Source organism: Microcaecilia unicolor, chromosome 5 (assembly GCF_901765095.1).
Source record: "Microcaecilia unicolor chromosome 5, aMicUni1.1, whole genome shotgun sequence".
NCBI classification, from domain to species: domain Eukaryota; kingdom Metazoa; phylum Chordata; class Amphibia; order Gymnophiona; family Siphonopidae; genus Microcaecilia; species Microcaecilia unicolor.
Genome location: NC_044035.1, coordinates 275,057,220 through 275,082,168, shown reverse-complemented (window position 1 = coordinate 275,082,168; position 24,949 = coordinate 275,057,220). Strand labels below are relative to the sequence as shown.

Below are 24,949 nucleotides of genomic sequence, written 5' to 3'. Positions count from 1 at the left end.
TGCGAATAAATTTAACATGCAATAAAGAACATTTCTGTATGACAACTGCAACAGCAGGGGCATAGCTACAATTGAGCGAGCAAAGCAAAATGCCCAGAGTTGCCTACAGCTGAACCTTCCCATCTTCTCCTCGCCTCTTCCCCCCAACATCTGGGTCCGACACCTCACAACTGTCCCTGGTCCTCCAATGGCCATGGCAGAGAACACTAAAAGCCGTCCCTCTCTGACACATGGGGCCTTTCCTCTGCTGGGCACCACCTCTCTGATGCAACTTTCTGTGTGCGGGATCCGGCAAAGGAAAGGCTACACCATTCAGAGAGGGGCAGCTTTCAGCGTTCTCTGCCATGGCCTTTGGAGGACCAGTAGATAGGTGAGAGGTGATGGAACTGGGCATCGGGAAGGGGAGGAGGAGAAGCAGGGAGAGAAAGAGAGACCCTGGAGGGATGAGGAAGTGAGAGAGAGAAAGACCCTGTATCCAAGGAAGGAGGGCAAAGAAAAGCTACGATAATGGTATAGGATTTGTGTTGCAGACTGTACGAGGAGAGACTTGCCGACCTGAACATACCTTGGAGGAAAGGAGAAACAGGGGTGACATGATACAGACATTCAAATATTTGAAAGGTATGAATCCGTAAACAAACCTTTTCCGGAGATGGGAAGGTGGTAGAACTAGAGGACATGAATTGAGGTTGAATGGGGGCAGACTCAGGAGTAATGTCAGGAAGTATTTTTTCACAGAGAGGGTGGTAGATACGTGGAATGCCCTCCCGCGGGAGGTGGTGGAGATGAAAACGGTAATGGAATTCAAACATGTGTGGGATAAACACAAAGGAATCCTGTTTAGAAGGAATGGATCCATGGAATCTTAGCGGAGATTGGATGGCGACACCGGTATTTGGAGAGTAAAACTGGTGCAGGGCGAACTTCTACGGTCTGTGCCCTGATTGTGACTGAATAGATAGGGATGGGCTGGAGAGTAAATTTTAAGGGGCTTCAACGTTAGCTTCAGATCTTTTAGTACAGGAACAGTGCTGGGCTGACTTTTATGGTCTGTGCCCTGAGAAAGGCAGGGACAAATCAAACTTGGGTATACATATAAAGTATTACATAACATGTAAAATGAATTTATCTTGTTGGGCAGACTGGATGGACCATTCAGGTCGTTATCTGCCGTCATTTACTATGTTACTATACGATAGTTCTGGAATACTGGGAAGCTCCATAATGGAAAAGGGATTTATATATTTGCAGAGAAACACGATCCCTTTATCTTACTACATGTACTGTACATCCTCTTTTATCTTATCTGCTCCTTCCTACGTACATCACCTGGTTCACACATGCATATGTGAAAGAACAGCAACATTGTCCTTGCCATAAATGAGCAAATGACTCATTTCTGCCACCACGGCTCAGAAAGTCCTGTAGTGTGTATGCATACAAATGCAAAACAGGGTTAAATCTAAATGGATAAAACTCTCAAATCAAATTATACAGGCCTTTCTTTTCTCCCAACAGGTTCATGTTAAGTTTTATTTTCCATGGTGTTTCTTCGATAAGACCTTAATCACTTGGCATGTTAGATGGAAATTATGAGTTTAGTGCAGTTTATTGAGAAATTTGATATATGCCTTTTGAAACATTATGCAGATCACTGTATAAGGACAGACATCAGCAATAACTAGAAAAGAAGGGCAGCAGACAGACAAGGGACAACAAACAGGGATTACAAGGAGGACAAGAGGGAAGAGATGAGTCCACAGCTCCCAATTAAAGAGTGAATTGCACTCAAAATCTGCACCCTGGTTCATAAAATTATTCACGGTGAGGCCCCAGTCTACATGGCAGACCTTATAGACCTACCAACTAGGAACACAAGAAGGTCAGCACACACATACCTAAATCTCCATTACCCTAACTGCAAAGGACTAAAATATAAAACAACATATGCATCCAGCTTCTCTTATATAAGCACGCAAATATGGAATGCACTTCCAAACATCATGAAAACAATGCACGACCTAACAAACTTCCGGAAGTCGTTAAAAACCAACCTGTTCACAAAGGCCTACCAGAATGATCCAACCTAAACACCTGAACCCTGCAACACAATCGAAACTCCTACCAGAACTGAACAAAACTTAACTCTCTCTCCTTGAATACTTAATATACTCTGTCATCTATGAACATTAACACTTGACCACTCTGTATTTCTCTTACCGGAATTGGCGATCGCCATCACGGTACTATGTAAGCCACATTGAGCCTGCGAACAGGTGGGAAAATGTGGGATACAAATGTAACAAATAAATAAATAAAACTGAAGTTAAAGGGAGGTCAAGAGGAAAGGAGCGGTCGATATTCAGGGCTATTTAACCAAATAGGAGAGACTCATACCCAGTTAAATAATGCTGACCAAGTCCCCCACTAATATTCCCCTGGATTTAACCAGAGAGAGCAGCTGATTATTAAACAGACTGCCATGGCACTATTTGGTTAGTGCCAGGATGGTCTGGAAGCAGAGTCTGAGTTCTTTCTGGAAGTTACTCGGGCACCACTGAAATTCAGTGCTGGTGCCTAGACTACTATCTGAACAAGTAGGTCAGAATAAAAAGTTGTCATAAACTGCCTGGATACTTATCCAGACGCAGTACTGAGATAACTTTCAGAACCTGCCGCAGCCCCAATATTCCTTGCCAGGAGTCAGATGTGGCCCAACGTTTGATACTGGATCCTACATTTGCCTGCATCAGTCAGCATTTTCAAAATCACTAACCATTGTGTGATCAAATTTGACCCAGAATTGTCTAGGCAAGTCAAAAATGAATGCTGGAAAATCACATTGCTGTAAATGCCTTCTTTAGCTGATCAAATCCTTGATCAAGCTTGCACAGAATCAACCTGAGTACAGGCAGTTTAAGTGAACTGCTGAAGTTCAAACCAGGAGTGGTGAATGGGGAAGTGAGCTAGATATGGGTAACACATATCAACAATGTCTATGCTCAAAACCTGGTAGACAGGGTCAGTATACTCCTTATCTAGAGTAATCTATTCCAGTGATGCCCAAGTCAGTCCTGAAGTACCCCCTTGCCAGTCAGGTTTTCAGGATACCCACAATGAATATGAATGAAAGTGTATTGCATATCATGAAGGCAGTGTATGCAAATCAACTTGATGCATATTCATTGTGGATATCTTGAAAACCTCAGAGGCAAGACCGACTTGGTAGACACTAATCTACTTCAACCATAGCCAGACCCAAAAAGTGGAAATGCCAGATTATAGAATATAATTAAAATATAATTTATTTTATGACATTTCTTTTTAATGCCCATATATCTCAACCATCACTTGAGATCTTTCTTTCCAAGCTTGTTTTTTATACAATTCAAGACATCTGTGCTATCTAGTAGAACAAGAATAGACAGGAACCATATCTTTCTCTGTATCACTTATAGTCTGCAATAGGTAAATATTGACTTGTGGTATATCGAGATTAATTGACCCAGCAGTAACTACTAGCTGAGGTGAAACTGAGGTCAATATTTACAATGAGGTTAATAATGCTTGATATCGTATTGACCAGAACAAAAAGAACAGTTCTGTGTAGAGACCACAGTACATAAAGCACAGACAAAACCCACAATTTTGTCTTTGTAACACTAGACAATTAGATTCTTGCAGCCGTTGGAATAGATACTTGCCTGATAAAAACTTTTAGAGGGGTAGCCATGTTAGTCTAGTGCAACAGAAATGACAGAGTTTGGTGGCACCTTATAGAGTAACCAATTTATTGAGGCATAAGCATCTGATAAAGTGAGATCTGGTCCTCGAAAGCCCATGCTTTAGTAAATTGGTTAGTCTATAAGGTATCACCTGTTTCTGTCTTTCTTGTTTAACAAGAAATTGATGATTCCAGGTATCACAAAGACAAGATATACATATTCAGCACACACAACCCAAAGGTCATACAGAGTAACATGGTAGATGGCAGAAAAAGACTACTTTTAAAATTAATGTCACGTAGTTGATGTTCTGTTGTCTTGTATTTTGTCTTTACTCTTAAATTTTAATAAACATGATTTGAACTTAAAAAAAAATAACATACCCTTCTGTAAAAAATATTTGGTCTAAATCAGTGTTAGAACATTTATTGTCCTATCACTGTGCATAAATCTAGAACACAATTCTGCCTCAGCTTAGACAAACTCATCTTTACTTCTCTATTTTCTACATTAACGCTATAGGCACATTAGCGGTTTTAAAACACATAAATGGTTTACACGTGTTAAATGCTAACACGCCCATAGAAATGTATAGGCACATTAGCGTTTAACATGCCTTAACGTTAAAGGCGCACTAGAAACGCTAACACACCTCAGTAAACATACCCCTAAAAGACAAGTGTTTCTAGTTTGTATTACTTTGTTAATTTATAATTGTATCATCTCATTTTTGATGAATATTTCTTATGCTGTAATATGCCTTGAATTCAATAGGAAATAAGGCAGAATATAAACCACAGCATAGAATAGAACAGAACAGAAATAAAACAGAACAGAATGGTCTATCCAATCTATCTAGTTATTCTGTTCACAGAGCATGACCACCTGCATGATATCTTCTTATCCATGACAGTCTACTATGTCTTCTTCCTCTGTATATCATCATTTTGTATATAAGGGCATGCAAGATCCCCACTACTGCCCATGGCACTGAGTGACATCATGCATATGTTATCTCAAAAAGAACATTGCTAAATACACTGAAAGAAAAGGCTTTGCAAGCATGTCTACAGTAAATTTATAAATCCAGCTAGAAGTATAATGTACAATCTGATATCGAGTATGCCGCCACGTTTAAGGAAATGTAAACCCCTTGTAAAGAGGTTTGCAAAGCAAAATGATGAACCTATAAAAATGTGACATTATGGCTAATCCTTTTGATGAACCTCCTGTCAAGGAAATCCTCAGTAATGGCATAATCTATGGGGGGGAATATGGAGAAAATCTGATACAGCACCATGGAGAATCTGAGACTGTGACAAAAGCACGGATGGTCAAAAAACCTGCATGTGCTTCTGTTTCCCCCTACTCCCCGCCGTGTTCAAGAAATATTACCTTATACTCCTGAATGACTCCATTTTGGTGATCTGAAGGTGGAGGATCCCAGGAGACAGTGATGCTTGTGCTATTGTGGTTTCCGACTGTCAGAACCGTGACAGACTGTGGAGGGGCACTTGGGACTAAAGAGGGTAGAAACAGAACAAAGACATTAATCCAAGCTGCTAGAGCATTAATTTTTCTAGAACAGTGCAAGTGTAAGCAAGGAATGGACAAAGTTCATACTCCCTATGGGCCTGGCTATGCATACATGGTTGGGCTCTGACAATTTTGAAAAATGTCTTTACAACATAAAGCACTGTGGTGAGAAAACATTATGCAGTAGGTATGGCACAGCAAATCAATGTAAACCACAGTTACAGATTTTTATCTTTCTTTTTTGTTGCTTTATATAGCAAATGTCGAAACTGTCTTTTTTCTTCTTTAGAGCATCAATCTGACAATGTAAATTAACTAATAGAATAGTTTAGTAGCAATCTGCATACGTACGGGAAGCACTTTACCTTTAAAGTTTCAGTATTGCTGTTAGCCAAATTTCCAGCATAACTGCAGAAATGCAACATAGGTTCTCACAAAATCTTCCATGCATTTCTATATCTGCCTCAGATTTCCAGGGATCAAGTATTAACCTTCCTTTAAATACTCTTAAGGGGAGCAATCTAGAGCCAGCACTACTATTAGGTAAACTAGGCATCCACGTAAGGCGACAGGCTTGGGGGGCAGCAGTGTAGTGCTGGTATGGCCAGCAAAGACAGCAGCACAATGGTCCTTTAAAACCACTGTGCTGTATTTCCTTTCTGTCCTATGCAGGCTGAGTTCAGGAATGAATGGAAGTAGAATGGTGGTGACAGCAGCGGTGGCGGCAGGGAAAAGGAAAGTAGAGTGTAGGGAAGGAAAGAGATACTGGACACCTGGAGAGAGAGAGAAGGGAATATGGGGAAGGTGCTGAACATGGGAGGGGAGGGGTAAGTAGGGCAGAGGAGGAAAGGAGAGATGCTCGATTACTGGCGGGAGTAGGTAATGAGAGGGGAGATACTGGAGACCTGGGGGTAAGGAAGAGCAGGAGAGATGCTGGACTACTGAGGGGTAGGCTTACATGGCTGATGGTTCACCTATGACATCAGATCCCCTTGAGTCATCCCTGGAGCCATCCCCTCCCCTTGAAATTATGGAAAATTCAAGCCAATCTGAAATCTACTCCTTTCAGTTTTGACTTGTGTCCTTCATACACACACATGCCACAGCAACACCTCAGTTTTCTTAGATTCCCCATGAAGGAGACATTTATATTAATATCTTAACAACAAAAGCCAAATTATAATGAAAAATGGGGGTGCTCAGTTTCTTCCTTTATTTTATTTTCCTAACCTTCCATTGCCTCAGATACCAACTCAGCGTGCCTAACTTGGGCACCAGCATTTACATCAGGTTTCAGTTAGGTGCAGGAATCAGCACTAAGAACCATTCAATAAAGGGTGCGTAGTCTTTATAAGATAGCGCTTAGCGCTGATTTGTTTTGAGCACCATTTATAGAATTCCACCCTTAATGGTAATGCTCACATTTAGATTCGGGAGATACATGCATAACTTATACTATTCTGTAAAGTTATGCAAGTGTGTGCACGACCAATTGCTCTGCCCACCTGCAAAGATGTGCCATTGAACTCACACACTTAGCTAGATTATTGTTATGTATATGCATATGCATTCACATACACACGGAAACTGAAGCGTACTCTTTAACAGTGTGTATAACTTAATTGGTTGACTAGCTAGTCAGCACTGTTAATTAGATGTTAACAAGCAATTATCAGAACTAATTGTCATTAATTGAGATTTTTGCACACAACTCACTGTGTATTCTATAACGTGGTGCACCTAAATTCTAAGTCATATAGTTGAAAAGGAGGATGTGACCATTGAAGGGCATGGGCGTTTCTAAAATCTATGCATATTATTATAAAATACACCCAATCCGCGCCATATTTAGGTGTTGGGGTTTACACCACCTAAACATGGCTTGAATGGACACAACCAAATTTAGTCACATGGTGAGCCACTCGGCTTATTCTATATACCACGTGGAAATTTGTCTATTCTAGGTGCCGATTATAGAATACCCTTAGTCGGCACCAATTTCAGCCCCATATATAGAATCTCCTCCTATGTGGAAGGTACGTGTGCGGAGTAGGAAACATGTCTATGTCTCTCCAGCACTTCCCCCTCCACGTACACCTCCTTGCAAATACCTTCTTTGTAAGTAAAAGGGGTAATACTCAAAAGGTCGTCTAACATTAGGTGCTGGAATGATGTGTGCTAAGCGTGAAATCTATAATGGCAGTTACGCATGTAACTGCCATTATAGTAGGGTAAGTCCACAGTTACACACCTAACTTTAGGCATGAGCCCTTAAGTTAACTCAATGACTGTGTAAATGCGCCTAGGCATGTAACTCCTAGGATTATATAACCTGTACGTATTAGAGCTAGGCACACCTCTGGCCTACCCATGTCCGTACCAGTCCTCTAAGCTGAGTGGGTGTTCTCCAACTGCATTGCTATCAGTAGAGGATGGCGCTTCAACATTGTGTTTTCCATCACTAGGGGCAGGCATGTTCCCTGGAGTCCTGCAGAGTTGCTTGTCCCTCACTATTGAATATGTGATAGTGAAACAGCACCCCCCCCCCCCCCCCCACTGGCAGAACTGTAGATGGAGTACTCCTCCTCAGTTTAGAAGGAACAGTGCTCCCAGGTCCAAGCTCCCTTACAGTTGCGCACTACAGATTTGAATGCACATAGAATACTGACTAATGGCAGTTACCCATGTAACTGCTAATTTGTGCCAATTAGCACCAATTAACTGCAATTACTTGTTAACACTAATTAACAGCTCATTATTACAGCTATGCACATAACTGCCACTATTCTATAACTTGCATGCGAACTTTGAATCTAAGCATAAAGTTGTGCACACAACTCCATAGAATCAGGGGGTAAATGGGTAATTACAGTGTAGTGCTTAGGGCGATTATAGTCATTTCCACATGTACATGTACACATGTATGCAAATATGTCAGTATTATGTACATTTAAATGCATATGTAAATAGAAGCACTCAGTTTATAGAATTGTCCTTGATATGTATAGCACTGCCAGACATATGAATACTTTTTAAATTATTTATTGGGTTTTATTAATCACCTTAATGAACAGGTTCACCGAAGGTGGTGTATTTATTTATTTATTGGGATTTATTAACTGCCTTAGGAAGAGATTCACTCAAGGTGGTGTATGTATTTATTGATTGGAATTTATCAACCACCTTTATGAACAGATTCACCCAAGATGGTGTATTTATTTATTGGGATTTATTTGAAATGTTTGGATTACATATTTCAAATTATTCTCTAGATATTTTCCTGAAAATTGACCTCAAAGAATCTAAGAGAAGACATGTCCTTACAAATAGGCTAAACACCAAGGATGCTAGGGTTTAAATCATGCCTCTGCCACTGAAATTCAATGTGATCTTGGGCAAGTCGCTTATCTCCAGCTGCCTCAGGTGTTCCCTTAGATAGTTTTTACGGCAGGGAGATGTGCTACCAGAATACTTATCAACACTGCATAATCAGTATTGCAGGAGAAGTACTAAAATGGTTCAAGGGATTCTTGACTTCCAGATCCTACCAAGTAAAGATGGACACCACATTATCCCTCCCATGGATGGTAAAATATGGAGTCCTGCAAAGATCACTGATATCCCCTATACTCTTCAACATGATAATGGCTCCACTAGCCAGCACACTTGCAAAAAAAAAAAAGGCTTCAATCCATTCATCTATGCAGACAATGTATCGATCTACATCCCTTTTTACGACACGAAAGAAATTGAAACCAAAATAAACCAAGGAGTAAATATTCTAGAATCCTGGACATCTGCATTCAAAGTAAAATGAATTCCTAATCCTCACATCCACCTACTGAAAGGACACCTTCTCCAGCATCACTCTAAATGGGTTCACTCACCCAATATCTGACAGTATGAAAGTCTTAAGGATTACACTTGATAGAAATCTATCCTTCGAACAGCAAACAATGAATGTGGTCACGAAAATGTTCCGAACAATGTGGAAACTCAGAAGCATTAGAGGATATTTCCCAAGAAATACTTTCAGAATGCTAGTACAAACACTAACCTTAGCACAGCTAGACTACTACAATGGAATCTATGCTGGATGCAAAGAAATTACCCTGAAAAAACTACAAACAGCACAAAACACCGCCGTTCGGCTGACTTACAGCAAATCCCACTTTGACAGAGCCACCCCACTACTCTTTACATTGGCTCCCAGTAAAAGCACGAATAACATTCAAGCCATGCACACTAGAATACAGAATTATTTTTCACCTAGCCCCCGATTACGTCTTAGACCTACTAACTCTATCAACACGAAACATCAGCAAGGAATCAAGGAACTACCTGTCACTTCCCCAACTGCAAGGGTCTATGCTACCCATCAGTTCATAAGTCACTATCATCCCTGCTAATCATTTTCCCAGCCAACTATCGATCTCAAAAATAATCAGTTCGCATCCCTACCTCATCAACAGACAACTTCATCAAATGTAACATTTTACTCTGTAAGCCACATTGGAACAATATTGGAAAATGTGGGTATAAGTGGCTATATAAAATAAAATAAATAAAAAATACATCCAGCAGTACTATAAAAAATAGTAAGTATATACATGTGTGTAAGTAGCTTTAACATTAGAGACCACCTTTGCTTGCTTGCCTTTTCTTCAAGTGATACCCTATCTAAAGGCTGGCACCAGCATATAAATTAAACCACTTGCCTGACAGCACCACAGTTATTAAATAGACTGCACTGAAAAATAACATTTTTTAAACCATTTCCTCATTTCCCTTGCTGCCCTGCTCATGACAGGTCAATTATTCCAGTATTCAGCATCTTCTTACAGAAGTGCAGAGACCTGAACTGCTGCTCATCTTTCCCAGACACGATCAAGTGGGTTTCTATTTGTTATCTACATGAAGTCACAGAGGAGGGAAATGGATACCCTATGGATGGTTACTGCACTGTGACAAATGTTCAACCCCAGCAGGGAGGTGGATCTTAATGGTTGCACACATTAGAACATTTTGCTGGTAGGGGGCCTAAATTTTGTTGTTGAAAACTCTGGGTTGCATCGTCATTTAGTAAATTGATTTTATTGACAATCAGTTTCATTAAAGCTACACACCCTAATCCTAGAACCTTAGCGCCTAAATGTAAGCATCATTTGCATGCTAATATTATACAATATCTAGTACTTATGCATGTAAATATAACAGTCTTGTAAGTGATAGGTGTGCACTTAGCTATATTGTATGAGTGTGCAAGTCACATACCCCTAGATTCTATAAAAAGGCATGGCAAATTGTTGCTTAGTGCCCAAATTTGCAGGTGCTGTTATAGAATAAGGTCAGTTGAAAAATAATAATTGGCTGTTAATTAGACTTCAACACCAACAGCAGAGGTGGTTCAAGGAAGTAGGACAGTCAGTGGTTAGTCCAAAGACCTGACTTGGCCAGGTTTTGGCATATGTCTGCATCAGGGGTCATTCTTCAATAAACACTAAACCATATCATCAATACAAAGGTTATGTAATAGAACAAGCTTTTCTTGATGGTTAATGTGGGATTGTTTGCAAGGATAGCTTGGTCTACTATGGAATCTTTGTATTGATATCATCGTTTATTGTTTATTGAAGAATTTGATGACACCTGATACATATGTGTGCTGAAACTCGGCCATGTCAGGTCTGGATTTGTCTTCAATAAAGCTTCATTTGGACTGACCTCTGACTGTCCTCCTTCCTTGGACCACCTCTGCTGTTGGTGTTGTCATTTGTACTGCAGAGGTGTTTACTCTTGTTTTCCTTTGTTGAGTAAATTGAACTTAACAGCCAATTATTGGCTATAACTGGACTTAGTTCACACTAATTTGCATTTGTGTTAACAGTTGTCCTTAGTCACTATTCTATAACCTGGGCATGTAAATTCTAGGATGTGCATCTTCAAAGGGGGCGTAGACATGGGAGGAGCATGGGCGGGTCAGGGGCATGCCCAGAATATGCACGTGTAGTTTACAGAATACCTGCATTTATGCATGTATTTGGCACACGTGTCAACATTTACACCATCCTTTCATCTGGCATAAATAAGGGCACCTAAATGAAGCACATACATGCAGACTTAGTTGCTATTCTATAACAGAAAGTACATGCATACTTTCTGTTATAGAATAGCTGCTTTGGGCTAGATTCTATATATGGTGCCTGAAAAGTCCACGTGGAAAAGAAATACGCCTAGGCATATTCTCTAAAGTACAGGTACAACTAAATTTTATAGACATGGCTTAAAGTTCCACGTGGTATACTGAATACACCGAGCAGCTCTCTAAGCAACCAAATTTAGTTGTGTTCATTTAGGCCATGTTTTACTCGGTGTAAATCCCAATACCTAAATTAGGCACAGAGGGCCAGAATATATTTATGGCACCTAAAAAAAGTCTGCATGGAACTAAGCATATTCTATAAGATTTAGGTGTGGTGTATAGAATATGCTTAGTCAATACCATAGCACCTAAATCTATATGCATCCATTTACGCCAATAAAAACCTGGTGTAAATATGTGTGCATAGATTTAGGTGCACTGACCCATATTCTGTAATTATGGATGGAAATTTTGGAATGCCCAGGAAACGCCCATAAACATGCCCCCTTTAAGCTACGCACGTTTATTTTGAACTGCACGCTTTGCAATTTAGGCGCAGTTCTTTATAGAATACGCTTAGCAATTTCTGTGCATAAATTATAATTATTGCCAATCAGTGCTTGTTATTGCTTGTTAAGTGCTGTTAAAAATACCGATTACCATATTATGCCAATTATGCGTGTATCGCCGCATGGAATCTAGGCACCATATATAGAATCTGGGGAGAGCAGGTATATTCTGTAATAATGTGCATAGATTTTAGAAATGCCCACGCCTCTGGCCACACCCCATTTTCAACTTTGCAACTTAGAATTTAGGGCACCATTTTACAGAATACAATTAGCGAGTTGTGTGCATAAACCTCAATTAAAGCCAATTAGTGCTGATAATTGCTTAACATCCATCAACAGTGCTGATTAGCTTGTTAACTAATTAAGTTATGCACATTGTTATGGAATATGCTTTGATATCCATGCAAAAATCTCAGCGGTAGTGTAGGCACGGGTTTTGGGCGCACGCAGAACCATTTTTCAGCGCACCTGTAAAAATGCCTTTTTAAATTTTTGCTGAAAATGGACATGTAGCAAAATCAAAATTGCCGTGCGTCCATTTTGGACCTGTGACCTTACCGCCAGCCATTGACCTAGTGGTAAAGTCTCATGCGGTAACTGGGTGGTAATGACTTTCGCGTGTCAAACGCCACTTGGAGTGCGTCTGTTACGTGCGGCCGAAAATAAAAATTATTTTTCGGCCACGCGTATCGGACGAGTGCCAAAAATTAAATTACTGCGAGAGCCAAGTGGTTAGCCAGGCGGTAACTCCATTTTGGCACTCAGGTGCGCGTAGAGCCTTACGTGACTTAGTAAAAGGGCCCCTAAGTAAATGTGAAGCACTGTGAGCTGTTTTTTGATTTAAGAACTGCTTTGAATCAAGAGCCTCTGAGGAAGCATTCATGTGAAAAAGAAGGCCTCCTTCAGAGGGCATGACACAGATAAGTCTTTTATTGACTATATTTTTGAATGAGTTGTATGAAAGCCGCATTGCAACATATTTTGAATTTAGTTCACAGAGAAAGTTTATTATAATATAGAATACAATAAAAACATTTAGAGGTTTTTGACCAATAACTGAAAATTGAGCAGTGGAACAGACACATAAAAAACATACTGGCTGATATTCAAAGCTATTTAATTGGCCAGAAATGACCGTTGACTGGTTAAATAGCTTGCTTGCGGCTAACCACAAATATTCATGGTTACAAATATTCATGGTTAATGCCTACTGCAAAATAGGCTAACTCAGGGATCTTATGCGGTTAGGTACCAATATTCAGAACCCGACTGCATAAGATAACTGGTTTAAATTGGGTTGCATAAATAGCAGTCCTATCTTTGACCGGTTTAACTTAAGCAGTCAGGGACTGAATATTGCCTTAATGGGTTAAGTTTGAGCAGCCAAAATTAAAACTGGATATTCAATGCCGGTGGCTGGATATGGCCTGGCAATGAATATCTGTGTTAATGCCGGTAGCAGACATTAAAAGTGCTGCCCGTCGCCAGCTGAATATCAAGTGGATAGGTCTGCGGTATCTGATGTTTTTTCCTCCTTTTTAAAAAAAATACATTATTATGGACAATTGAAGTCTAGGAGGAAGAAGGTTTTGGAATTACTTTCTGCTGTGGTTTCCGTATGAGCTTTCTTCCAACTTAGGTTTTCTTATAAATGTTTTGTTTTGTATCAAAATAATTGATATGTTTTTTTTATAAAACTGTCCAGCTGAGGGTTTGTTTTGGAAAGGAAAGGTGTAATTCTCACTTGATGGATCCAGCTCTCATTGGGGGTCTTTTACTAAAGATTAACTCGAGTTTTCTGCAGCAGGGCCCGCATTAATCCTATGGGCCCTGCTGCAGATAACTCGAGCTAATCTTTAGTAATAGATCCCCATTGGTTTTTTGGTATGTGTTAATTTTGGGGGAGGTTTTTCTTACTCTTTTCCTTGTACATTTTTCCTTTTAAAAATACAGTCTTCCTATGGATTTGCTTTTTCATGGTTCCCTTCTTCTTATTGAGGACAAAGGGGCCCTTTTACTAATCCACATAGGTGCATACACACGTCCTACATGAATCAATTTTGAACTACTCCCCCAGCTACCACTTGGCCCAGCTGGTAATTTCATTTTTTACGTGCGTCCACTAAGGGTACCAGAAATGTTCTAGTGTGCAGCGCTAACCAGGCCGTGATTGGCATTGTACGTGCATAGACCATTACCACACAGTTAACGTGTGAGATTTACTGCTAGGTCAATGAGTGGTGGTAAGGTCTCAGGCCCAAAATGGACACATGCCAATTTTTATTTTGCTGTGCATCCATTTTCGGCCAATAAAAAGGCCTATTTTGCAGGCACGCTGAAAAATGGACCTGCGCACATCTAATACATGCGTCTACACCAGCGCAGGCCAATTTTCGGCTCACTTTAGTAAAAGAACCCCTAAGTTTAAAGTTGTATTCCTTGTGTGATTGTATGATCACTGATTGCTATTTCCTACTTAGTTCTGAATTTCTAGTCAAAGTTCATTTTTAAAAAATCTTTGATGTTATTTTTGGTGGAAAGCAATAAAAAAAGATTATTGTGGACAATTGCACCTTGATTCTAGCAAGTAAATGATGACTTATGCTAGTATTCTATAATGAAACATAGATGTTTATACTGGCCGATATTCAGCCTGTGGAAGGCAGGCTATTTAAGTCCCATGATTGGCACTGAGCCTGGATATTCAATGCCGGGCCATTTCTGGTGACCAGCACTGAATATCGGGGGGGGGGGGGGGGTCGGTTGGTTTAAAATTAACCGGCCAAGTTCATATTCAGCGCTTACCAGTTAAGTTTATAGTGGTCAAAGATAGGACTGCTATTTAGGCCGTCCTATTTGGACATTAAACTTAGATGGGAAGCACTGAATATTTATGGTTAGCCAGTTATATTGCGCGATATAGCCAGTTAGCTGCTATGCGCTAAGCGGTAATATTGAGCAGAGATAACCAGCTCTCACTGAATATTAGAACTTAGCCGGTTAAGTGCTATTTAACCAGCCAGGAGCCCAGATAGAATTTGCACCCAGTGCATAATATTCCTATGGGCTTAGTAAACAGGGCCCTTAGAGTATTATAAAAGAAATCATTTTCAGGGGTCTCTAGCTGGAGTAATCTAGATTTCTTTTTAAACAAACTACCTGCTAACCATAAACAAAAAGTGTAATTTTAGCACAATCAGCAGATAAGATAACCTGAAATAGTTGGTGAATGTCGAAAGTCATTTTTGCTTTATCCCATTTAACAGGAATACAATATTGCAGTGGCTAGCATCTGACTCGTGTTACCACATTTCAGGCACTTCTGCTTGAGCAGTAGCTCATAAATGGTGACCTTTCCATAGGCCAAAAAATGCATAAACAAACGGAAAATATTTTCTATGCACCCTCCTAATGGTGGAAGATACATTTGTATATGTTATAGATTTACTGAACACACATTCATTGTGGGTAGCCTGTAAGCCAGATGGGTTATGTTTGCCTCCAGCACTGTGTTGGGCAAAAAATGTATTAATTGGTTAAAATAAAAGCAGGCATAAAATAAGTAATGATATGGGCAAAAGTTGGGAAAGATGAAAGGAGTCCCCAGTGCCAGTGCAAGGGTATTAGGCATCCTAAGCAATCCTTCGGCTTTGTGCTGCTCCTAAATTAACTATCAGACCTCTAGGGCCCTTCTGAGATTTTGATAATTAAACTGAGCAGTTATTATTACCTCAATACCATTTCTCCTGGAGAAATTCTGTAAAATGCATAATTAGAACATAACAAAAGCCCTACCAAGTCAGACCAAGGCCCATCGAACCCAGAATGTCCTGTCCAGGTCACACGTATCCAGCAGATCCCAAAAAGGTATATTACAGTTTTAACTCATTTTAAGGGATAAGCAATGGGTTTTCCCAGTTTTATCTGAATATTAAATTCATTGCCTTTTCCTCTAGACTTCTAACCTTTTTCTGAACTCTGTTATGTTAGTTGCCTTGACCACATCTTCTATCAACAGATTCCATAGTTTTACTATGTGAAAAAATTATTTTCTAGGATTTATTTTCAGTTTGCTGGCTGTTGTTTTCATAAACTGTTTTCTTCTTTTAGTGTTAGGAAGGTTACACATCTATTCACTGTTTAACTGTTTCACCTCACTTGTGATCCCACAAATCATATGCTCTCTCAGTCTTCCAAGCTGAAGAAACCTAATCTTTATACCCTTGCTTCACAAGGGAGATATCCCATCTCCTTTTATGATTTTTATCTCTCAGCTCTGAACTTTTTCATTGGGCAACAGAACTGCACACAACACTCAAGGACCAGGGACCTGTGCAGAGGCACAATGCTATTCTCAATTTTGCTCTCCATTCCTTTCCAAATAACCCCTAACATTCTTTGTCTTTTTGGCAACCACGGCACTGTACATTAATACTTCAACTTTTTGTCCACAGTGACTCCATGGTGCTTTTCTTCAGTGTCGACTTCTTTCCTTATGTGCATCACTTTGCACTTGTCCATATTAAGGGGCCCTTTTACAAAGCTGCGCTAAAAAGTGACCTGTATTACTTTTAGAACGTGGGTTTCCCACGCAAGTAGGCCACTTTAAGCATGGCTGTAAAATGGCCACAATTGCAATTTTCCTCTTAATGGCCACGCAATCATTTCCCAATTAGTACATAGCCATTAGCATGCAAGCCCTTACTGCCACCTATTTTCTAGACATTAAGGGCTCCTACACTAATTGGGCAGCACGTGGCAATTTACCCATGCTACCTGATTAACCCAGAGCATACCTACTCTCAACCTCCAAACACAACCCTGTGTTAAAAAATACTTTACATTTTTTAGCGTGGGATTGGTGCATGGCTGCACGCTGATCCCAGAACTACCGTGGAATGCATTAGTGCTTACAGCCGCTTTGTAGAAGGGCCCCTAAATGTCATATGCCTTTTACTGTAGATGCTCAGTCTCATAGGGGCCCTTTTACAAAGGCACGCTGAAAAATGGCATGTGCTGGTGTAGGTGCGTGTATTGGACACACGCAGGTCCATTTTTCAGCGCGCCTGTTAAAAAGGCCTTTTCTTGTGGCCGAAAATGGACATGTCGCAAAATTTAAATGAGCCGCATGTCCATTTTGGGCCTGAGGCCTTACCGCCACTCACTGACTTAGCGGTAAGGTCTCACGCGTTAAACTGTCGATTACCGTCCGGTTAATGCCATGTGGTAGAAAATAGAAATTATTTTCTGCTGCGCATTTTGGATGCACATCAAAATTAGAATAACCGCCCAGGGCACGCAGTAGCCATGCATGTATTGTACGTGCATGGGTGCCTACACGTCTTAGTAAAAGGTCTCCTCAGTCTTAAAAAAACTATTTTTCTACAAATCCCCACAATCCTTTGTGGTTTGAATAATTTTGTGTCATCTGCAAATTTGATCACCTCACTGATCACTTCTTTCTCCAGAACACTTACACAGCACAGGTTTTTAACACTGGGCACTGCACTACTGACCCTTTTTCATGTATAACTAAAAGTGAAAATTTAGTCCTACTCTGTTTCCTATTTTTTAGACCATTTCTAGCTCGCAAAAGAGACTTGCCTCTTATGCTATAACTTTTCAATGTCCTGAAGAAGGACTTTGTCAAATACTTTCTTAAAATCCAAATATGACAGCTTACCCAAATGGATGTCTACTCCTTCAAAACATTTGAATATTCGTATAGTGATAATCTAGCACTTGCCTTTTCTAAACACATTAGGATGTTCCTATCTATAGGAGCTGTAATTTAGTTTTTTAGTACAGCTTCTATCATTTTGCTTGGACCTGACATCAGGCTCACTGGTTTATAGTTTCCCGGATCACTACAGCAAACTTAGGAGTCCTTTTACCAAGCTACAGGAAAAAGGGCCCTTTGATAGCATCGGGGACTATTTTTCCCATGCACCAGGGCCTTTTTTTTCCACAACAGGTAACCCCCCCCCCCCCAAAAAAAAAAAAAAAAATGGTCATGCAGTAAGAGTACTCTTAATGTGTGGTCATGAGGCAGGGAGCATTTTCCGCCACCCATCGAGGTGCATCTGTGCTATCCCCATGCAGTAAGTGACTGCACACCAATGGTAAAGTGCAGTCCATGATCATTCCCAAGCCACAATCTGCCCATATCCTGCCCCATAACAGGCTGCAAAGGAAATTCTATTAGCTGGTGTCTAAATTCAGGTGCCAACAGTTCACCCAGTTTGTAGAATAGTAACATTTACAGGAATGATTGGCACCAATAATTGGCAGTTACATACATAAATGCTAGGTGCTATTCTACAAACAGTGCACCTAAATTGTTTAGTATGTAGCTGTCAAAGGGGTATACATGTGAGCGGGGCATGGGTGTGTTGCCAATTTATAGAATACTATCAGTTGCAAATGCTGAATGGAACATAGGTTAATGACTGGCATAAATGACAGTGCCTGTCATAAGAGGGCACACTTATCTTTTGGCGTGCCAAAGAGGCTTTGCGCTACTATCCTATAACAGTTTAGGTGTCTATTTATATAATTCCCTTGTATGCTGTTAGTATATGAATTAGCGCATACTGTCATGTCAACACAATAATGGTTACCATGGCCATGCGCTGAAAGTTATTGCATGATATGCCAGGTGCTAACTGCATAGTGCAATAATAAAGGTCTCCTTTCCTTTATATACAGTATATATACATAATTGGATAATTTTATTAAGTTTTTTTGTGTGTGCAAAGCACGTTTTACATGCTGATAAAAATTCCATGTGATTACATATACATCTACAAAAACAGAAGACACACACATTTATATCTTCAGATGAGGTATAAATTTGTGAGAGAGCATTTGAACACTATTGAAGATCATTGCACAAGCCTATTTTATATATCTATATAGCTTGTGTAGCCTTCATAAAATAGGCATCTTTTTTGGACTTTTCTCTTAAATGCCCTTTTATATAATTACACCCATGAGGACAATTTCCATAAGGTATCCAGGTAAATAAGCTGTTTATAAATTGACCTCCCTTCCCATGACTAAAAGTGTAACTCTTAGGACTTACTGTTTTGCTTTGACTGCAGATACTCTTTGACAATCCTCAAAAGCTACAACCCCAGGTGATCATCTATTCTGCATAATGGTTCGCTGACCCTGGGAATTCCTATGTTAAAACTTTGAGGATCATTTGCATATGGCAGGGTTGCTATTTTCAGGACAAAAATTCAGTGATTAAAATCCTTTTTTTTGAGACATTGTTCTTTGAAGTATAGCAAAAATGCCTTGAGGGGAAACCTTTCTATTTGACTATGACCTAGCATCAAAAGCAAAAGGACAGGTGGTAGGAGCATGTGATTTGGTATGATTTAAGAATGTAGTTTGCTAGTTACTACTGTTTAGGTTTCACACTGTCTGGTTCATTAATCTTGAGTTAAAGGTATGCTCTTAGTGGGAGTATACCTTTGTTAATTCTTATAAACAGTTGCTTCACATTAATAATAATATAGATTAGGAAGTTATGTATATTTCTTGTCCTTAAATGATGACATCAGGCAATGGTCCAGAAATATGCCTATGTCCTATTGCAATTGCTGTTACCACCATTAGCTTCCAGAGGTAATGCTTTTCTTTAGCTATGCTGTAGTCAGTACTCTGCTGTTCGCATGTTTACTAACCTTCTTCAGTGGTGCGGGCAGACTTCAGTTCACTGTCCATTCCTTGGAACTCATTAAAGTAGGGCCGGACCTTGATGTCATAAGCCACACCTTTCTTGAGGTTGACTATGGTGGCACTGCGATCCGTGGGGACTTTTGCTTCCAGTGTTTGCCATGCAGAGGGGGACTGGAGACCTGATGTTTGGCGGTATATCACCCGATATCCCTGTATAAACTGGGATTGACGATCAACCTGATGAAGACAAAAATAGCATCATCATCTCTCAAATGAATGTGTGCATGCTCCTGATTTGGAGTGGATTTTTTTGTTTAGCTTCACATGTTTATTTTAATAGTGCTTTTCTTTAACATGAGCTATGGAGCGGAATTTTAGAAAGGACATCCAAGTCTGAAAGTCAGATACAGAAAACAATTTCTCATGTATTTTAGAACAGGATCTGCTGACATACAACCTGTTATAAAACAGGCTTAACATTGACCTATTGTCCCATTAGAATCCTACACACATAGGTGTTGATATTGAAAGTGATTTTAACTGCAAGAAACGGCTCCTGGACGGTTAAATCGCCTTATCGGGGACAACTGCTAATTTTCAGTGGCTCTTAACCAGTTAGTGCTGTTGAAAATAACAAATTAGTGCTGAAGTGAAATCCAGTTATTTTAATGGCATTCCAGGGGTGGTCAGAACTTGGTCAGTTAAGCACCGATATTCAGTCTTAACTGGCTAGGTTAACTGCATAAATAGGACTGCATAAAAGTCAGTCCTATCTTTATACGGTAACCCATAGCCAGTTAAATACTGAACATCATATGTTAACTGGTTCTAGAAACCTAGAAATTCAATGCTGGTGCCCGGACGTGGCCTGCCATTGAATTTCTGGGTTTAACACCGGCAGTGGTCAGGAAAATGCTAATCACTGCCAGCTGAATATTAAGCCTAAAATGATACAACACAGATGGTCTATTGAGGTTAGCCTGTCTACTGGTTAAACAGAACACTTAATTTTTTAATTTCTAAAGCACTATAAAGTCTGTGAACATGTTCTGTCTATGTTACAAGCAACACTCAACTATACCACTATACTGCCTAGATTTCTGCCCATACACCTGACTGCTTTGCTAATTTCAGCCTTACATTTACAGTAGGAGAATAAACCATGGTTTCCACCAGTCTCTGGACAGCTTTCCAGGCCATCAATAAGACATTTCAGAACCAGGACTTTTCTAGTTTGGTTCATGTTAAGAAAAAGTCAAACCAGGCATGATGAGAGAACCTATAGATCATCTGAATTCATTCCTCCCTCTACTAATATTTCAGACACACCACTTGGCAGTTTGATCGGCAATGAGTTAAGTTTTCATGGCTTTAAAAAGCAGGATAAGCAATCAGCAGAAAGCTGAATTTATGAGAACACCACAAAAATGTCTTTTGTCAAACCTGTCACTGTTATAAACCTCACAACATATGCTACAACAACATTAAGCTTCCATTTTATAAACTTCTCTACATTCGCTTTAAGCGAATTTACACACTGACGGAGAGGCATAACTCACAATAATAGCTTGTTAATACTGAGAGAAGCAAGCTGTGTTTTTAAGAAGAACATTAAGCAGCTGTTTCCAGATGAAGGGAGTCAGTAAATCAGGGTAAATTGTTTTTATTCATGTTTGACTGCCATTAATTAAATGCTTTACTACATAAAATTTGAAGAACCTCATGTTTACCACAAAAAAAGTTTGGACTTCTGCTGCATACCATACCAAAAAACCTTAGACTATATTGTATGACATAGATAATCTATGGTGTAAAAAAGAATCAAAATGCACATCTGATTTCTTGCTCAACTTTGGCTAAGAATGAAGTGTTGATGCTTTATTGATGGTAACAACTAGCACGCAAGCACAATGAGGTAGTCAGCTGTCAATCAGTCAAAGTGCACATGGATTATCTCAGTAAATGAAAATTAGATATTCATTAATGTAAGCCTGGATTTGAATTAGGTAGAGGAGAAGGTGGGGGCAGATTATTTACCTATAACTCAGCTGAAAATTTTGGATATCTTTCAGTTTCCAATTACCTATGGGGTTCCACAGGGATCGGTCCTGTCCCCATTACTGTTTAATCTATATGTCAGTCCCTTGGCACTTCTCATTCAAACAATGGGTATTAGTTTTTATTCTTATGCGGACGATTTCCTTCTTATTCATTATGTTAAACCGTCTAATATGGATCTTACACCGCTACAAATCTGTCTGGATAAAGTGGCAGATTGGCTCATAACATATCAATTAGTATTAAATCCAGATAAGACTATAACATCTTGGATAGCAGGACAGGACACATGTCCAGCAGTGGTACCTATGCTATTTGGCCAGAACATCCCTACAGTTAAATCCTTTAGATACCTTGGGGTTATAATCGATTCTGCTCTGACTTTTGAGGAACAATATCCGACGTACTGAAAAAATCTTTTTTCCATCTTAGCAGACTTCGGTCAGTTAGGAATTCAATTAGTAAGGATTCCCTTAAAACATTGACATCTGCCTATATTACCTCACGCTTAGACTATTGTAATATCATATATGCAGGGATCACTCAAGCTAGCTTGAAACCACTACAAAGAATACAGAATACTGCAGCACGTATGATTTGTAGGGCCCAGACGGATGACAGAGTAACACCTTTACTACATCAACTGCATTGGCTTCCGGTTGAAGCAAGAGTTAAGTTTAAAGCCTTAGTTTTGACCCATAAGGCTTTCTATACACTAAACCCTGACTATCTGTCAAATCTAACTATTCCTTACACTGCCACACGAACCCTTAGATCCCTGACAGACAACAGGTTAGTGATTCCTCCTCTCGCTAGGGCTAGATGGGAATCTACACGGAATTCGGCTTTTTTCTATTTGTCTTCCTCTCTTTGGAATGGCCTTCCAAAAGAGATCAGACTTGAGAAATCTTACTTTCATTTTCGGAAACTTTTGAAAACCTTCTACTTTATCAATTATGTAGAACAGAATTTAGAATAATGGAAGAAAGGGCATCTGTAATATATATTAAATCAAAACTGTATTGTTTGTCTGTGTAGATTATATTATGTATTTAATCTTGTATTTGCGGTGCTCTCCTGTATACTAAATCATGAGTTATACTGTTTTTCATCTTATGTAGTTAGTTTGTGGGTTTGCTGTGCTTTCCTGTAATGACTGGAGTTCTAATGTTTGTCCAACCTGTACATATTGTATTGCTTCTTTTATTTTATAAATTGTAAACCGTTCTGTCTTGCAGTAGCAATAAGATACGGTATATAAATTGACGTAAATAAAAAATAAAATAAATTTACACACCAGATCCATTGCTTCCATGTCTTTTTAGTGGATCAGGCCCGTATTCCTCCTACTACTAGGCAAACCTTCCTCATTTCCTCAAGAAACCACCAGATTTTCTACTTCTGAGAGTCATCCACAGAGGATTTACGCCACAACATCCTGGGGAAAACAGGGGCCTACAATGCCTAATGAGTGTTGAAGAGATGAAAAGCTGCTTAGCTCATCCCAGGGGATGGCAAGTTCTAAAGCCAGGATTTAGTAATATTACATGAGATGAGACTTCTAAGAAACAGTCAATTGCATTTTTATACTGGCATATCCATCATTATGAATACTAGTCTAAAATCCCAGCATACTGACTTACTCTTTTCATTCTTGAGTCATACTAGGTTGTGTGACTCTTGCACAGTAACCAAATAATATATATTAGTCAATAACATTTGCATTTCTTCATTGTTTTCCTGTGATGCTTAGGGCTAGATTCTATATATCACACCTAAAAAAAAAACTGGCGCCAAAACAAAATAAGCCTAAATTTCTGTGTGGTTTATAGAATACACCAAGCGCCCATCCAAGTGACTAAATTTAGTCATGGGCAGTTATGCCAAGTAAAACTTGGTGTAAATGCCAACACCTAAATTATGCATGGGCCTGGTGGACTCTATAACAATGCGCATAGATTTTAGAAATGCCCATGACCTGCTCATTCCACACCCATGGCCACACCCCCTTTTCAACTATGTGACTTAGAATTTATGTGCATCATGTTATAGAATACGCTTAGACAGTTCTGCACATAAATTCTGATTAATGCCAATTAGTGTCAGTAATTGCTTAAGCAGCAATTATTGGTGCTGATTGGCTTGTTAACTAAGTTATACATGCAAGTCCAGAAAAGAACAGGATTTGTGGTGCAACTTAGGTTGTGCTGTATCTAACTCATGTCTTTTTTATACTGGATGCACATGCACAATACCTGCCATACTGTCCATTGATGGCACCTTACAAAGGCGTGGTCAGTTTGTTTTTCTGAAACGCTGGCTGTGGCATTTGAACAATTAACTATATTCAGTGGTGTTGGATATACACACACACACACATATTCACCGATTCACTGCTGTCCACTGGCCATTATCTACATAGTTGCCATATTCAGATAGCCTATGTGCTGCAGGGTAAAGTAAAATGCACAGGCTAGCTGTACAGTGGATGAAAATCGCTCACTTCACTCATACTCTGCTCCGGCCCCATAGAGATAGTGGCAGGATGTTTAGATAGATTTCTTGCCCAGCATCTTCCATAAACGGGCTGAAAATCAGACAGACAGTGGATTTATATGGATACCAGCAGCCGGCATTCATATACATCCTTTTGAAAATTGACTCCAATAACAACAGTAATGCTGATACAGAAACAGCCACACTGACAACCACACAGTTTTACAAGCTATACAATACACCTAGACTGTATATAAAACAGACATATTCATAAGCTAGTATAATTATGAAGTATCCTTTTCACAAAAGTGATAGCTACATTTACTTGCTTCCTCAATGCCTTAATAACACTAGCTGCTACAGGAGATATGTGAAAGGATGAAGGATTTATTTTATTTTTGCCCCTTACCCTTCTATACATATCCAAACTCAATATCAAGCATCTAAGCACCAATAAATTAGTATATTAACCTATGCGGTTGCATCAGAAATTCAAAGCATCACACACCCTCCAATTATGGCTGGCTGATCACAGCCCTATTAGTTCCAGTCTGAAGGGATTTTACTGATACACTTGTGAATGCAAATTTGCCTTTCCTAATCCTCTCAGTGAATTCCCCCGTAGCATTGCCTACAGCAATTCTCCATTTTGACTGCAGAACTACTGGGCTTTACTAAGAATCACTGAATGCCCTCACCAATTTCTTGTTCACTAGCAATGATGGACCATA

The 24,949-nt window shown here is 39.6% G+C and overlaps 1 protein-coding gene across 9 annotated transcripts in view; it reads right to left on the bottom strand.

Moving 5' to 3' along the window:
• The window catches only part of ROBO2 (roundabout guidance receptor 2), an 888,662-nt gene that overhangs the window by 125,819 nt on the left and 737,894 nt on the right, over nt 1–24,949 (bottom strand). For all 9 annotated transcript variants that reach the window (XM_030204228.1, XM_030204231.1, XM_030204229.1 and 6 more), the window contains 2 exons: nt 19,670–19,901; nt 5,121–5,245 (listed from right to left, as the gene is read on the bottom strand). In XM_030204228.1, coding sequence (XP_030060088.1) covers nt 5,121–5,245; nt 19,670–19,901 — 357 coding nt within the window. The remainder of the gene's footprint in view (nt 1–5,120; nt 5,246–19,669; nt 19,902–24,949) is intronic.